Source organism: Macrosteles quadrilineatus, unplaced genomic scaffold (genome assembly GCF_028750875.1).
Source record: "Macrosteles quadrilineatus isolate MER2022 unplaced genomic scaffold, UCM_ALF_1.0 Scaffold_3__2_contigs__length_128488019, whole genome shotgun sequence".
NCBI classification, from domain to species: Eukaryota; Metazoa; Arthropoda; class Insecta; order Hemiptera; family Cicadellidae; genus Macrosteles; species Macrosteles quadrilineatus.
This window is the reverse complement of record NW_026542596.1, coordinates 24,622,458-24,640,762: the sequence shown is the minus strand read 5'-3', so window position 1 is coordinate 24,640,762 and position 18,305 is coordinate 24,622,458. Positions and strand designations below refer to the sequence as shown.

The 18,305-nt window shown below is 35.4% G+C and overlaps 1 protein-coding gene across 2 annotated transcripts in view; it reads right to left on the bottom strand.

Moving 5' to 3' along the window:
• The window catches only part of LOC128990613 (S-adenosyl-L-methionine-dependent tRNA 4-demethylwyosine synthase TYW1-like), a 42,611-nt gene extending 39,737 nt beyond the window's left edge, over positions 1-2,874 (bottom strand). The window contains exon 1 of one of the 2 annotated variants that reach the window (XM_054413082.1): positions 2,548-2,874. In XM_054413082.1, coding sequence (XP_054269057.1) covers positions 2,548-2,710 — 163 coding nt within the window. In that variant the 5' untranslated portion in view covers positions 2,711-2,874. The remainder of the gene's footprint in view (positions 1-2,547) is intronic. The other variant, XM_054413083.1, reaches the window with a different exon arrangement.
• Between the last annotated feature and the right edge of the window lie 15,431 nt (positions 2,875-18,305).

Sequence of the window (18,305 nt, the reverse complement as noted above, 5' to 3'; positions counted from 1 at the left end):
AATAGTTAGTTCTCATTGCGTATCACAGTTTTTTGTTGCTGCTTAGTTCAAATTAGCCTAGCTGTTTTAATAAATGCAAAAAAAATATGGTACCATAACAGCTGACTTAATTCTTTAATTCCCTTTAAATATGAATACTCATAAAGTTAACATGGGGAACTACAGAGCCACTGTGGCGGAGCCCAAAAGGATTTTTGAGATAAGAATATACCTATATGTTAATCGGGAATGTGAGCTATCATCATGCCAAATTTCAGCCCAATTCGTCCAGTAGTTGAGGCGTGATTGAACTTCAAACAAACAAACTTTCACATTTATAATATTAGTAAGATTTTAGTAAAAATGTTATCAGACAAGTTGAAATTCGCTTAGTCTGCAGGTTTGCTGCGGCGGGGGTATTTGTCCATGGTATATATAGGTAGTGTATATAGGTAGGTAGGCCCTATATAGGTAGTAAAATAGCGTTTTAATATAGATTGAATACTTTCCACAATATCTGGCACATACAGAGGGAGGACTTTGGGTGTTTAAGCTGGCTTTCTTAGTACTGTATAGCCTGTAAAAAAAAACAAGAGGCTTGGTTCAACCTTGCAATGACCATTTAGGGTAAATAGACGATTTAAAGAAGAGGAAGAAAATCTGTACCTACTTATTATCTTTCGTAGGCTACGCTTCTTTAGTTCAGAATTTGTATCATGTTTAGCCTAATAGTTTACTAGGGGATCTGTGTGATTTCACATGAACTATGTAAGAGTGAACTTTCTTCTTGTAAGAATGAATCTATTCAGTTAGCAAAGTAATCAATACAAGCCTAGACTAACCAACCCAAGTAAACTTATCACACCATTGTACATTTTGAAGCTTGTTGTTTTGTGTCTAGTTCATGTCTGGTGACACTGATCGCTAGTGTCAATGAAATTTCGTTTTGATTATTAAGCCCCCCATACACGGGCGAGCATGTTCGCGAGCATGTTGGCGAACATGCTCGTCGCTCAGTAGCGGTTCCTAGGCCTATTCTTAGTTCTTAGCATGCTCGCGAACATGCTTGGCGGTTCCAAGAAACGGACGAACATGTTCGCGAACATGCTCGTCGCTCAGTAGCGGTTCCTAGGCCTATTCTTAGTTCTCTTGTGCTCTGTGTCAGTCAAGTTGCAAACTCCTGTATTTTGTCTGTAGTCAGTGTATTTAGCCTACTCCTGCTTTTTTGCTGCAATTAAAGAATTTAGTTTTTTTGCAACATACGCATTATTTCTTAGACATAAATCAGGGGTGATTTATTTTTGGCCGATTTTGTAGACCGTGTGTGCCAGGCCTTAAGTTATCGGATTAAATTCATCCGCTATGGTTTGAAAATAATGTTGGTTAAAATTACATCGTTGTGCAATAACATTTCTCGTAGTTTTGCTTATTCTAGCCTTTCTTAGAATTATTTAATTGTGACAAATTACTACAGAATTGATTGTACACATTTGTGTAATAATATACAAATATTTATTGATGAACCCTATATTTTGGAAACTCATATAAATTTGTATTTATTGCGTTACAAACACAAATAAATATTTATTTCGCTACTGTAAACATTGATTCTAAATCTATTACTGTAACTGGAATACATCAGAGTATCAACCCCATGATGATTACAAGTGCAATCTGTCTATTGCGGCTACTTTGTAATGGCGGTAACGAATTAATCGTTTGGAATCGGAACGGTTACTTGTAATGAGTCCACGAGTGTAACTGGAATCATAGTAGCGGCTACATCGATGGAATCATTTAGCCTATCTCTACCCAAGTTGCAGCAACGAACATGCTCTCGAACATATTGGTCGTCCCCACAGACGTGCGAGCATGTTCACGAGCATGTTCGTGTTCGGGCTCGCCAGGTCCGACGAGCCGAGCGCAACATGCTCGCTGCGACGGAACCCACACACGGGCGAGCATGTTCGTCGCCAACACCGTCACAAGCATGCTCGCGAACATGCTCGCCCGTGTATGGGGGGCTTTAAGTCTTTAAGTACTTTATGGGTCTGACTTAGGGGAGGTACGAATGAGGGATTAGTTCAAAATTCCTCCGTGAACAGCGCTGTAGTAGAGAGCATTTTGGCAATGAAGGTTTACTAATACTAATCGCAAAAACAGTTCTGTTCATAAAATAAAATTATAGGGTTATAATTTCATGATTTGTTTTTTACTGTTTGGTTAATTGGTAACTTACCGTACCTTGAAGTTTTCCCAAAATACAATTCGGCTGCACTTTAGTTTACGTCCTACATTTACTCATATAGGCCCTAAGCCTACTGCAGTTTGGTTGGTTAGGTTTAGAACAGTTTCATTTTATAATCAACTGGTAGTCTAGTTATTAAAAGTAAATGTAGGACGTAAACAGTGAACACAAAACAAAGTAAGTTAAATACAAAAGTCATGGTGACAATTGTAAACAATTGTACCGGTAGGCCTAGTTAAGTACCGTACGGTGGACTAACCGGTAAGTTTATTTTATAGGCCTAGCTGAAAAATAAAAATAACTTCACTTAAGATATTTACCCCCACCTTTGTCTTCGTCATGTAACCATTCTTGTTTTTTCGGGAGAGTCTTGAAATAAACAAAAATCGAAATCGAAAGGGATGTTAATGTGAGGGAAAAATAAATGATAAACGGATAGACTTCGTACAAAAATTCTAGAGCTGGCGTTAAAAGAGATATCATTTCGTCGCTTTGGCTTTATAAGCACGATTGAGTTTTACGGTGTAATAAGAAATAACATAAACCTAAACGTTAGGTTAGGAATACCGGCTTCTTGAAATCTTACTAAGGGTTAACCTAAAAATTTTGAAGTTTCAGACTATCAGACACTTCTTCCTTCACCACTTCCTTCACCCTTGGAGTCTGGACTGGAGTATAGACACCGCCGCCGTCAACAAAGACCAAACAGAAACAAAACAATAACAAACAAACAAAACAAACACAGCACAGCTAAAAGTCGGGTCTGACTTAGGGGAGGTACGAATGAGGGATTAGTTCAAAATTCCTCCGTGAACAGCGCTGTAGTAGAGAGCATTTTGGCAATGAAGGTTTACTAATACCAAAGATTAGCATATGTAATCTTTGCTAATACTAATCGCAAAAACAGTTCTGTTCATAAAATAAAATTATAAATGCCTCAAATTCAATTTTATAATTAATTTTTTAAATATAAAATTAAACTATCATAACCTAACCGAACTAACCAAACTTGCTAATAATGAAATAATATAACAAATGTTTAGTAATGAAAAAAACATTCTGTTTATTAAATAAAACTAGAAATTGCTAAATTAAAATTTTATAATGACTTATAAATTAAACTGTTAAGGCCGGTCTACACGCAAGGATTTCGCGAACGTTTTATCTGCGCAGGTAAAACGTTGCAGTCAAGTCGTTGCAAAGAAATGCGTCCACACGGTACAGGTTTCAGCACCAACTTTTAGTGCAGTTTTGTGATAACTTTCAGTGTATGTGCATGTAATATCATGGAAGATGTGTTTCTGCTGGCAATTTCTACAGCCAGTGTTACAAGTAAGCAAAGAAATAAGTCTGAGAGACGACGGCACTCGTATGGTCAAGACGTTGGTTACTAAAAAGACAACAAACTTCATAATAGTTTCTCTGTTCACGTTTGAATCTACTGCTTTGTATTTTTCAAAAGTATCTAAGTCTTTTTTCTTATCACAGTCACTATATTCCTTACTCTTGACCCTCCTTAAATTAAGAACTCTTCTGGACAGTTCGATGAATTCAACAATAAAATAACGGGAACATTGGCGAAGATCTGCGACCGTAATTAAAAAACACACTTATACCTCTGACAGCACGTGAAGCCAACACTGCATACTGGGGTTTTGAGCGTGAAGACGGAGTTGAAACGGATGACAGTGTCCACACGCAACGACTTGCCTGAAAACGTTGTCAAAACTATGCTCTCGGCAATAGTTTTATCGCTCCGTCTTCCGTCTCCACGCAGTTCTCAAAAATGCACAGTTTTGCGGTACACACGCAACGATTTGACTGCAACGATTTACTTGCGCAGGTAAAACGTACGGTAAATCCTTGCGTGTAGACCGGCCTTTTTAACCGAACCAAACCAACCAGCGAACACATAACAAAATAGAAGCGCTACTCGGAGCGAAGGAGCGTGGCAGTCTGACTAGCCGACGAAACGGACAAAGATGGCGGCGCTAGCCTAGTCCCGGCGTCTGTAACGCGCTGGTCGTCTGCTATGCTTCGAGTCAGGGTCGTTTACGTAGGCTTTGTTTGGATGTAAAAATACTTTTGTATAAAAACTACTCAGGTTTTTCTGGAGTATTATTATATTGTTGGAAATATCTTAAAGTAAATCAATTGTTTTACTTTATTATTGCCGACATAAAATTTATCTAATGAAAACCAAATTCGTTTAATCAGAGTTTACTTGGCTATTTCCAAAGTAATAGTTTAAGAATCGATAAGGTTGATGTTAGCCTCCGGATTACCAATAAACACAAACATAATTACTCTATTTTATTGATAAATTAAAATAACAATAACCAGCATTTACTCTGGACGGATAAAAAAAGAGTAAACTATAATAGAAATTAAAACTGGTCTTAATTTAAGTAGTGTTACACGTTACGAAGTAAATTGTTTATAAAAAAATAATTGAATAATTTATGAAGAAAATAGGGCCTAATAATAATTCTTTTGAGTCTAGAATCAAATAAGAGATTTATAAATCTTAAGTTATTGTCATTCTTTCTGTACTGTAGCTTGAAATACATTAGAGGTAAGTAACCTGCCTGCTCTACTGGTCTCACTTAAACGCGGCTTCAGGCTGTGTATTGATCACTCAGGGCTTGATTTTTAAAATGTCGATTACACAGTAAAAATTTGTGATTTTTTCTCATTTGTATTAGAACAATAACACAATCTGCCTCATTGTTAATTGAGGAACAAACCATGAATTTATTACTGGCAAAGGTGAATGTACTACCTGTTGTAAATTGTAATCGTAGGCATATGGTACAAACTATTCGACCTATTGTTTGGTCCAAAACATAAAAAGTCAATACTCGGAAATTGTAAATGAATTAGGAGTGAACATTGTACAGGGATGTCCCGTTAATCCTTATGTTACTCCGAATGGATTTCATTTGCAATTTCTTAGATTTCCCTTTTACGACAGCCCATTCCAGTTTTTTTCCGTCGGGTCACTCGGGTTAGTTCACCCGAGTTATTGACCTTCAATTTCAACTTAAATATTGTTTTGATTTTACGTGGCAATCGCAAAAGATAAATTCTTTAATACACACAAAAGTAGGGTACTACCATTGACTATGAATCCTTAATGGTACTACTAATGATTAAACTATTTTTCGGAAATTACTAAGTGGTTGTAATTTATTTCACTTAGTTAGTCGTCAGTTTAGGCTTATTGAAATATTTTTATACAAGACAATCATAATACTAAACGTGTTGTTTAGTTTTAACAAATTAAAAAATAAATGAATGAATTCATTTCCTATATTTCAGAACACTGTATACGATTATAATTGTTGAAATATTAAAACTGGTCTTTATTAAAGTAGTGTTCCCAGCTGTAAAATAAATTATTTATAATACAAAATAAACTGATAATTATAGAATCAAATAACAAATATTGTATCTGTTCGCTGTAAAATATGGGGCAAATTCAGTTTGAGAACACATAAACAAAAAATACTTGTACTTAAGGTAACGCTGTTATACTGAAGAGTTGGTGCGATGGCGATAACCTACATCCTGTTGAGAACTAGTCAAGTTATTGTTCTTTTAAAAAAATAGTACACATTTCTCAGGATATGAAATGGACAACAATCATTTTTGTTTAGTAATTAAAATGATTGCTCAAGTATATTACAATGTTAGAGTTCGCTACTACTATAAAATAAGTAACGAAAGTCTTTGCAAAAATAAAATTAGGCAACATCTCAATAAAACTGTAATTTTTCTGGGACAATAAATTGAGTGTCATTTTACAAATATTTGGGAAGTTTTTTTTTAACTTACATAATTATCTTTAGTTTATCTTGGATGATATTGAAAGCAAATTAGTCCTTAAAAAGCTGTGCTAAACGGTTGAAAATTCTTCATAGACAATATATTTGAAAATGTCTTTAATATATACAATATTACAGTCCAACAGTATAAATAAAACATTAAAACACTGCACGCTAAATTTATAGACGACGGCGGGGCAGCGGGCGTGGCGCGGAGCAGCGGCAACGGCCCTCTTGTAGGCTACCTGATATTTTTAGAAAACCACGTACGATAAAAATCTTTGGTGAATCGGATAGTTAAATTTGGTTATTTATCCACAACTTTCCCGCAGACGAAATTACTCTGACCAAAAAATAAAAAATTTCCTCGCAATACAACTTTTTCATGTCTGAATGTGAAAAATTAAACTACATATGTAATACAAATATTTATAAATCGATTACTATCATAACTAATAATTTTATATTAACACCATCGTTATCCTCAGTATCAGATCTACAAGTGTGCGAAATTTCAGCAATTTTTGTCAACTATTAATGTTGTTTATGATCGTGTATTTGTCGCGGGGTTTTTAATGCGAACTGTGCTCGCGGGCCTAGGATTCAGGCTGTATGACGGACCAAGATGGCGGATTTGGCCACACTTTCAGTGCATTTGGTTAAACGCCGTGTCCTCTCTATTATTATTATTATTATGTGCTCGCTGAAACCAACCAAACTTGCTGATAATGAAAAAAAATCTTGGACAAAAAGTTAGTGCTACAAGCGGGATTCGAACCTGGACCTTCAGCATATCAGCCCAGTACGCTAACCACTAGACCACCGAGGCCATTGGCCACTTATCGTATTGTTACGGTAATGGCGTTCCTTCAGCTAATAAGAAGTCCACAGCTGTCATCGTAGCCTCTTCTATACCTCCCCTGAGTAAATACCCTAAAAGTCGAACTCGACCGTCGACAAACCAAACTCAAATTGAATCCAAATCACAACAAATCGAACCTCGCTCGAACCAATCCGTCAGGAAGCAGCTAGGAGGATGTAACCATAGATTAAACATACTCAAACATTGATTAAACATTAAGGAGCTGTTGGCCCGTCCTACGTCACGGCCAAAGGCGGCCTACGTACAAGAATTGAGTAGTCAACTAAAACTGAAGTCATGTCAATATTTCCATTCCTAATCCAAGCAAAGTTTAAGCGGTTAAACATGTATTGCATACAAAAAATAATTTGCATAACCTTTCCTTTGAAGACTTGGGGGCAGAGCCTCAATTTGTATACATCAGTGGTTATAGAATCTCTCTCATTTCTTATAATCAATAGAAAAATCGCAGAATAATAAACTAACCTGATAGTTGTATTGAATATTTTTATATTCAACCAGCTGTTAGTTGAAACGAATTATATTGCAACTAGCTGGCCCGACAGACTTCGTCCTGTCCTAATGTGGTTTGATGTCAAATGCTCGTTCATTTTCAAGATGAGCTCGTTCGCATGGCTCAATCATGTCCTGGTTGAAGTTCGTTCGCTACGCTCACTCACCTTTAGGCTGGAGCTCGTTCGCTGCGCTCACTTGCCTTAAGGTTAGCTCGTTCACTACGCTAACTCGCCTCCAGGTTGAAGTTCGTTCGCTACGCTCACTTACCTTTTGGTTGCAAAATTAGCTGTTGTCATAAATAAAAAGAAAAAAAATAAATAATAGTGCTGCTCCCTGTTGGTAATCCTTGTAACTTTAAGCCTATTGAACATCATAGAACAGAACCAACTTGTTTAATTGAAATAGCTGTTAAGATTCATTAATTCCTTTTAAATATGAAAAATTATAAGGTTAACATGGGAAACTCCAGAGCCACTGGGGCGGAGCCCGAAAGCCCGATCAGAATAAAAACTACTTAGTTTTCCTAATTAATGCCCAAAGAATCGGTGTACCGAATTTCAGCCTCCTAGATAAATGGGAAGTGGGTGAATTAGTGATGAGTGAGTGAGCGAGTGAGTGAGTGAGTCAGTGAGGGCTCTGCCTTTTATAAGTATAGACTAGCTGTACCCGCGGGCTTTGCCCCGTTTAACTTCTTAATTTTCAAGATGAGCTCGTTCGCATGGCTCAATCACGTCCTGGTTGAAGTTCGTTCGCTACGCTCACTCACCTTTCGGTTGGAGCTCGTTCGCTGCGCACACTTGTTCGTCCGCTACGCTCACTCACCTTTTAGTTGCAAATTAGCTGTTGTCATAAATAAAAAATACCCCCGCCGCAGCAAACCTGCAGACTAAGGCCGGGGCTACACTTGTAATTTTCAACCATTATTATTATATCAATGCCCACTATTTATGCTTAAACGTCTACATTTAATTATGAGAAGTCCAAAGAAGCGAATTTACCCTCTACAAATTATATTTCGGGGTAACGCTCGCTGGTTATATAATCAATGCCCACAATTTATGCTTAAACATCTACATTTCATTATGAGAAGTCAAAAGAAGCGAATTTACCCTCTACAAATTATATTTCGGGGTAACGCTCCATGGTTATATAATCAATGCCCACAATTTATGCTTAAACATCTACATTTCATTATCAGAAGTCCAAAAAAGCGAATTTACTCTCTACAAATTCTATTTGGGGGTAACGCTCACTGGTTATATAATCAATGCCCACAATTTATGCTTAAACATCTACATTTCATTATGAGAAGTCCAAAGAAGCGAATTTACCCTCTACAAATTATATTTCGGGGTAACGCTCACTGATTATTTAATCAATGCCCACTATTTATGCTTAAACATCTACATTTCATTATGAGAAGTCCAAAAAAGCGAATTTACTCTCTACAAATTCTATTTGGGGGTAACGCTCACTGGTTATATAATCAATGCCCACAATTTATGCTTAAACATCTACATTTCATTATGAGAAGTCCATAGAAGCGAATTTACCCTCTACAAATTATATTTCGGGGTAACGCTCACTGATTATTTAATCAATGCCCACTATTTATGCTTAAAGATCTACATTTCATTATGAGAAGTTGACTGGTTATACGCATACTAATTCAGGCTTTACCCATATTTAGTGTACATTTTTTAAGTAAATTGTGCATTTTATTAAATGGATTTATGCCTTGACTGAACTCCAGTATTGGCTTAAAAAGTGGAGGATAAAAGTCAACGAAAACAAGTCCAAACATATTGTTTTTACTCTGAGAACAGGGTACAATCCTCCTGTAACCATTAATAATGTAGCCTTAACGGAGGCAGACAGTGTAAAATATTTAGGTCTAACTCTTGACAAAAAATTAAATTGGAAATCTCATATCTGGTGCAAGAGACAGCAAATGGAATTAAAACTTCGTAAACTCAATTGGCTACTAGGTACGAATTCAAAATTATCATTGGCTAACAAAATTTTACTGTATAAAGTTATGATCAAACCAATTTGGACATACGGAATTCAACTTTGGGGGACCTCGAGCAAATCCAACATCGAAATTCTTGAACGATTTCAGGCTAAGGCACTGAGAAGAATTATTGGCGCACCCTGGTTCGTATCCAACACTACAATTAGGAATGACTTCAAAATTAAATCAGTGAAAGAAGAAATTACAGACCTTAGCAAAAATTATCAAGAAAAATTAGAATATCATCCGAACAGTCTTGCTGTTAATCTGCTGGACAATAGTCAGTGCATTAACAGGTTAAAAAGTGTTGTGCATGTGCTGGACCTAAGCTACAGATTTCTGTAAATGTTTAAATGACTGATCAAATTTTTGGCAAGACTTGTTGATGAACAGGTGCTTGCTTCCTGACATTGCTTGATATATGTTTTACTTATTGTTCTCATATTTGAAGTTTGAACAGATTGTAAAATAAATTCTGAAAAAAAAAAAAAAAAAATGGATTTATGTGAGTGAACATAACCTACAAAACGATATAACCATAACAGACTAATATTCACGGGACCGCTAACTGTATCTATAGTCAACGCCAACTATTTGGTACTAATGTTTTCATAATACATTCACTTATTAATCAGTTCTTTAATAACATTGGTACTGTAAATAAATCATAAGAGTGCTTGACTTCTATTAATGAAATTAAGACAATTTTTATTAATTGTTAAACTTATTTAAATATATAAATTATTGGGACACGCAACAAATATTATTTCAAATTAATAATATTTATGTACTTAAGTAATTTTTGTGAATTTAAAACAAGAGTATAATTGTCAAAAGTTCTAACAATTATATTGTTTGTACAGACAACGGACATTCCATTTTGTTTGATGTGGTACTAAAGATACATTGTACAGTTCAAGATGACTAATATTAAATAACAACTGTGAACTTTTAACACTTAGACATAGGCAACAAAACAAATAACAATAATATAGTAATTAACAACAATAAATTATAGCAAAAACATAACAAAGACGTATTACATAATAACCATAAATAACAAGGAAAACAGGCATGTTTGGGAGAATAAATATTAGCTTAAGTAAGTATAACAGATTATGACTAGAGCAATTATGAAAAACTTTGTATAATATTGACAAGGAACATGCAGTTTAATAAATGTGATTTTGAAAAGAAACTAGGAAAAAAAACAAGTGTAAATAATGATTATTACCAACAAGGATATTGAAGATAAACAAACAAAAATAAATAAATAAATTAATTAATTAATAAATAAGCTAAACACTCATGCACTATTTGCCTGTTCAGGCGTGTGGCCCTTTAAAAAGTATATAAGTGGCTAAGGATTTTTTAGTTACATAAATTACTCAAGACATCCAGATATTTAGATTACCTTGAAAGTTCACGTAGACAACTTAATATTATCATGTTTGAAGAACTATAGTGGATTGTATTTAATAGTACTGTATCGATTTTTGAACGAGATTATACATATTTACTATTAGTTAAAAAAGTGTAATTATTAAAATTAAGTACTTACCTGTTACATTGATATGAGACAAGGCTATTAAAGCTAGAGATACTCATATCAGTAAAAGAGTATGACTTTCTAATAAACTTATGATAATCTTAAAATAATTTAAGTTATTAAAATTTTGACATTTATAAGTTACTATATTTAAAATCTTTAATAGCGTAAAACAGCATATGAAAAAAATTTCTAAAAATTATAAAATAAAATTTGTTATGTAAAAAAAAAAATTGGTATATTGAGACATAACCTCAAATGTTTACTTTAAGATTTATATCAACAACTAATCTTGTATGGTCAAAACATCTTTGTAAATATTCAAGTTATAACATGAATTGGTAAGATGAAAATATTGATTGATTTTTTAGTTCAAATAATAATACTAAACTATAATTGCAAATTATGACAATATTTATTTTAATTTTTTATTATATAATAATTGAGTATCACCATAGCCTAGTTAATAAACAATACAAGGAGGAACACAGGAGAGAACATAATCAATAATACAATTTATGAAATTTTATTTACATTGTTTAAAAAACAAAATATATATACAATTTTATTACAATTTATTAATATCTGTTATACATATGAACAGATTGAAATCTTAACAAAAATGTTGTAAGGTAAATTTATCAGGAAAAACCTTATAATATATCAAAGTAGTAGTAGTAGTAAATGATAATGGACAACCTTAACCAAAACATAATAATTTAGTGGAAAGTGTAGTTTAATACAAAATAGGCCTACAAACAGGAGAGGGGAAAATAATCTGGGCATAGCCCATATACACTCATAAATGTAAGGGGTGAGCTATAATAATAAAAGACAACATAAGTTTTAAACAGTTCACCTAATTAGGCTAACAATTTGAGTAGAGATATTTATAACTAGATAAAGATTCTAGAACACAACTTCTAATTACGTTACAAAATGTGCAACATAAGAAAAGAGAGAAAGCATTAAAATTCTAAAGTTATTGATATATTGTAATTATTATATTGCATTATATTGTATTTTATTATATTATAGTTATATTGTACTGCATTATAATATTATATTATTCAAAATATTTTAAGAATGGAGTAGGCATTAATGCGACAAAGTTGTGTAGGAGGCACATCATTTTAACACGTGACTAAGACTCACAAGGAACGAACAGAGGAGAACAGTAGGAGTCGTTTAATGAACAAAAGAAACGGTCACAAATTACTATAAGGACCGGAGTAGGCGATAATACGCAAGGTAATGGAGGAGGCGTAAAGGAACGCGTATTCTAATTACGTGGCAAAGAGTGCTACGTGGGAAAAGAGAGAAAGCATTAAAATGCTAAGTTATTAATATATTGTAATTATTATATTGAATTATATTGCATTTTATTATATTATAGTTATATTGTACTGCATTATAATATTATATTATTAAAAATCTTTTAAGAATGGAATAGGCATTAATGCGACAAAGTTGTGTAGGAGGCGCATCCTTTTAACACGTGACCAAGACTCACGAGGAACGAGCAGAGAAGAACAGTAGGAGTCGTTTAATAAACAAAAGAAACGGTCACAAATTACTATAAGGACCGGAGTAGGCGTTAATACGCAAGGTAATGGAGGCGGCGTACAGGAACACATATTCTAATTACGAGGCAAAGAGTGCTACGAGGGAAAAGAGAGAAAGCATTAAAATGCTTAATTTTTTAATACCCTTAATAAGAGACTCCATACATAGGCCTTTGCTCTAAGCAAAGTGTGCCTAGTGCTCGGTAAGAATAACAGTAAGCAAATACGTTTACGAGCGGAGGAGGCTATAATACACCAGGCATACAGAGGAGCAAAAAGAAATGCTCGTTAATACAGGGTGCACGTTGAAGAATTAAGCAACAACAACAAAAACAGACATTGAAACGCATATCAACTACTAACAGAGGAGAAGGGGCAGCCGTTAAGTTAAACCCAGCTGGTCCGTATTGATCAGTTAATGAATAAAGACAACCATTATAACATTACTGACCATGAGATTATCATAGATCAATTATGAAAAGTATATGTTATAGGTTAAGTATGTATTTTCATGTATGCATTATACTTTATTTTATATTTTATTATATTGTATTATATTGTACTTTATTATATTGTATTATATTGTATTTTATTATATTATAGTTATATTTTATTGCATTATAATATTATATTATTCAAAATATTTTAAGAGCGGAGTAAGCATTATTGCGACATAATTGTGTAGGAGGCGCATCCTTTTAACCCGTGACCATGACTCACGAGGAACAAGAAGAGAAGATCAGTAGGAGTCGTTTAATAAACAAAAGAAACAGTCAGAAATTACTATAAGGACCGGAGTAAGCGTTAATACGCAAGGTTATTGGAGAAGGCGTTAATACGCAAGGTTATAGAGGGGGCGTACAGGAACGCGTCTTATAATACGTAGCAAAATGTGCAAGATAGGAAAAGAGAGAAAGCATTAAAATGCTAAAATTATGAATCCCATAAACGGAAGAACCATACTGCCATACGAAGTGGAGCCATTCCTACATTAGTGGCTGTACGAACATATGACTGTATGTGGCACAAGCTCTTGCTGTCATTATTCATGTTTGTTTCAAAACCAACAACATACTCCACTAGTTTGAACTGACCACTAAACATATTAACAAAATCTTGACGAATAGTTTGCGGAACCGGCCATTCTTTGCAAAATGATAAACGAACTGAAAACCTAGAGCTGCGCCTAGGTACAAATTGACATTATATTTTATCATAATGTATTGTATTATATTATTATATAATTGTATATTATGTTTTATTATATATGTATTTTTATTTATGCATTATGCATTTGTATAAAGAGAATTTCTTGCACCACGAACCCTCTGAGGCCCATGAGATAAGGTGTTTCCCCTTTCAGGCTGGGATAGGGGAGCAGAGGCCTACAATGTTTGTCTTTAAGTATACAAGAGTATACCATAACCATAAGAGTATACCATAAGAGTTAACATAGCTTGGGTATGGGAAGTACCTGCAAGTTGTGTGTTGGGAAAAAACCCATGTTGTAAGAGACAATACTAGCTACACACAACATATGTCTGATTATGGTGACACCAAAGGGAACACTGCCAATGGAAAGAAAGGTCGGGGAAGGAACTTACGACAAATCGACCAGAGCGGATCTCCAGGGGTCAACGGAAGGGACACTACTGCCAGGGAAGAAGTTGGAACGCTTCTCCAATGGATTGAATTGACGTAAAAAGGGGCATATGCCAGGAAGGGAGGGTTTCAAACGATATTAAAGATGATGTGGAGGGTAGACACACCACTGGAGACAATGCAATCGAAGTACCTTGATGAATATTAATATTTATGTATTTTAATATATATGTATTACTATTTATGTATTATTTATTAATAGTTTTTATTATTGTATTATTTATGTATATTATATATTGTATACATAAATTATATATATATAAATTATATATATTATATATTAATATTGGTATTATTATATATTCAATATTATGTACTCATTAATGATTATTATTAATTTATTTTTATATATATATTTTACTCAAGCCAAATCACATGGCAGGGATGCGTAAATACGCTAAGGGTATTATTACCCAGAAAAGAGGATACATAAATAGGCTTTGGACTAGAGAGCCTATAGATGGAGCGGAGAAAATCCTATAACCCAGCTCCTCAAAGAGATCCAGATAGCACCTAAGAGAATGATTGAATTGAAATGCCATGGATGAGAGTAAACTGAGCTAGCCTATAAGACAAATTTAGACACCTCTGACTCAGGTTTAAATGATTCTGAGTACAATGTCCGTCCTGAGTCCAATGCGACACGCCCTCGTAAAGGTTGTAAGACCAATTCTAAGAAGGGCAAAAAGCCCACCATTAAGATTCGTAGGGATTTATCTTCGGGATTGAAAGATACCGAGATGAATGTTGTAAACATCGGAGGGGTAGAGTGCGAATTCCCAGCGAAAGTTAGGCGCAGCTCTAGGTTTTCAGTTCGTTTATCATTTCGCAAAGAATGGCCGGTTCCGCAAACTATTCGTCAAGATTTTGTTAATATGTTTAGTGGTCAGTTCAAACTAGTGGAGTATGTTGTTGGTTTTGAAAGAAACATGAATAATGACAGCAAGAGCTTGTGCCACATACAGTCATATGTTCGTACAGCCACTAATGTAGGAATGGCTCCACTTCGTGAACATATATTGGAGGGTATTAAGGGAAAGATGAATGTAGGATCACTAAATATCCAATGTGTAGAGGTTAGGGAGGCCATCATGAGATATTGTACCTGCCTATTTACTTGCAAAGTGTCCGAACTTAGTGATTACTCAAAATCATTTATTGAAATGTCTCGTATGTCATCGCTAAGTTTACTATCATCCATGGCATTTCATTCCAAACACTCCCTTAAGTACTATCTGGAGTCTTTTGATGAGCTTCGTAAAAGGTGTTTGCCTGAGTTTGGTGGCTACAAGCTGTCCCACCAGGTCCCAATTGGTTGGGTCAGTGAATGTGTAAATCACTTACGGCTTTTTATTAATGATCGCAAGCGTGATGTCCGATCTAAACGCCATCTATTTATTAGTGGTGGAGCAAACATGGGCAAAACTTCATTTGCTACGGGTGTACTATCTATTGAGGATCAAAAGTCACGTCTTTTTTCACCTAGTAATAGTAACGACTTCTTCATGAGTGATCTGTGCGATTTAACCCACAAGTTGATAATATTCGATGAATTTACACCCGAGTTTCATAAGAAGAACTTTATGTTCCTTAATCCTCTGCTCAGTGGGGACAAGTGCAGTGTAGATCAGAAGTGTCGAGGCTATGCTGTTGACATTGTTTGGAAGAAACCTATCATAATCTTGTCCAACCATCCACTTAGTGATTTCAATGACACCTTTAAAACACGAGTGCATGAGGTTGTTGCAGACATTCCAATCAAAGATCTAGTAGAAGAATATGTTCAACAGTCTGGTATTGCACAATCGTTTCCTTCCTCTGTACATGATGTCAGGCCTATCAAACTTTTTGACTATAACTACCAAGAATATCTCTTTGATTATGGTAGGCAAGTTAAAGAAGACGCCCGTGTTGATGCTAACAATGGCCTGTTGAGTGCTTATGACTCTGGTCTTGATGTATCATTGTCTAATCCCACATTGAATAACTCATCATTAAGCCAAAGATCTGTTGTAAATGTAGTTAATGTTGTTAATGATCAACAAGATGAAGGTATAAGTTCAGGTACATCCCAAAATCTAAACCAACCCCATCTTGAAATTCCAACCATAGTAGGCCTCTCTTCTTCCATATCCCAGCCTGAAAGGGCAAACACCTTAACTCCTGGGCCTGAGAGGGTTCGTTGTCCAAGAAAATCTAATTCACCCTATCAACTCTCAAATATACGTAGTGTAAAGTCATGCAATCAGTCTTTACGTATTACTAAACCTACTCAACCCTCTTCTACATTGTCCCAACCCATATTTTCACAAAACTTGCGATCCCCTATCCTTGTGCCTGAAAGGGCCCAACCACGTCCATCACATAGTTTACATTCTACACAAACATTGTCTACTGTGCCTCATAATGTCCATGCTTGTAGTTCACAAAACTCATCCCATGTGCCTGAAAGGGTCTATACAGGCTCACGAACCACCTCACGTGTACCCGTCATGGTCCGCTCATGTTCACGAACAGGTTCAATGGTGCCTGAAAGGGCCGTTAGCCGGACGCCAAGTAATTCGTCTACGCATCCCCAAATGGCTCAGCGTTGTCCTTCAAGCCATATGGATATAGAGTTTGATATTTCATACCGTACTAGTCAGCCATCTATAGTTAGCTACCAATATGTTTCACAGTCTGTTGGGTCATTGGTATCTAGAGTAAATAATCAAAATGAAAGTTTTAATCGCTCAGTAAGATCCATTTACCAGCCCACTGGTATGTCTCACACCCCAAATTCATTACCAAGGGAATATTTCTCTGTCTCCAATGTTCTTGAATCAAGTCAATCAGGTGTAGGTTTCTCTCCAATCTCCCCATCTCAAGAGCCAAATCCTTGGACTGATAGCTTATTGGAAGGAGTAGACCGATTGTCTGATACGTCCCTTAACTCTTCTCGTAGGAGACTATTTCAAACTCCGTCACAGGGAATACCACGAGCCGCTTCAACTCCAAGGAATAATAATATATTATTAGTTGTTCCTAGGCCTCAAGAGCAATGCATATTTACGATTCAAAGTCAACCTGTAATAGTCACACAATCACAACAACATGACTTGTATTATAACCCTCACAATTAATTCATGATCGTCGTCTGTAATGATGTTATACAAATTACAACCAAATCACATATAACCTCCAAATAATTTACAATTTAAATAGTCTTTGAAAGAAGGCGTTTTTGTACAATCTCAATATCAATTCATACATATTAATTCAATATTGGGCTTAAATATTACTAGCCTTTTGAAAGAAAGGTACAATATTTTATGCCTATGTGTCTCATAATTATTATATAACAATAACAATTATAATGAGGTTACATTGTATTACATACAGTCATAATTAGTGCCCATTGAAAGATAGGCCTAATTCTATTGTAATCCACAGGTGCCAGAGTCAACTTCCTAGCTGATTATCTTGCAACCCATCCTCTGGTGCAAGCATTTGCAGTCAGTCGTCGTACCCAATATCTGCATGGGAAATACCTGATAAATGCACCCAAAGGCTCTCGTTTGTTAGGTGGGGCGTTAGCACTGTCTGCAAGGTCTGGTGATCCGCGAGCTTGTAACTGTCGTCTCAGACAGTCCTCAGAATGCACAAGCCACTCATGCCCATTTCGAAATTTTGTGAAACGTTCCTGGAGGGACCGGTTTACCCGAGCCATGGAAGACGGTGGTAACCTTATTGGCAATCAGAATAATGTCATTGTATATCTATCTCCACCCTGACAGAATAGACTATGTCTATGGTTACCCCATACCCTCCACGTTGTTCAACAGAACATATGTATCGTTTATTGTTACTTACATCTGGCAGTATGGCCTCTGTATGAACTCATATCTAGCAAGGACCTTCCTCAGGTTGACTGGGGACAGGTATTCTGAGAGAGCCCTAGGTGCCTTAGGTTTGCCTGGGAACAGCCTTCATACTATTGAACCAATTTACAATGCCACTGGTAGAGAGGCCCTTCTTGTTGATCATGTCTTGCAGATTGACTTATTATACATAACCTACGAAGCAGCTTATCAACTACTACGT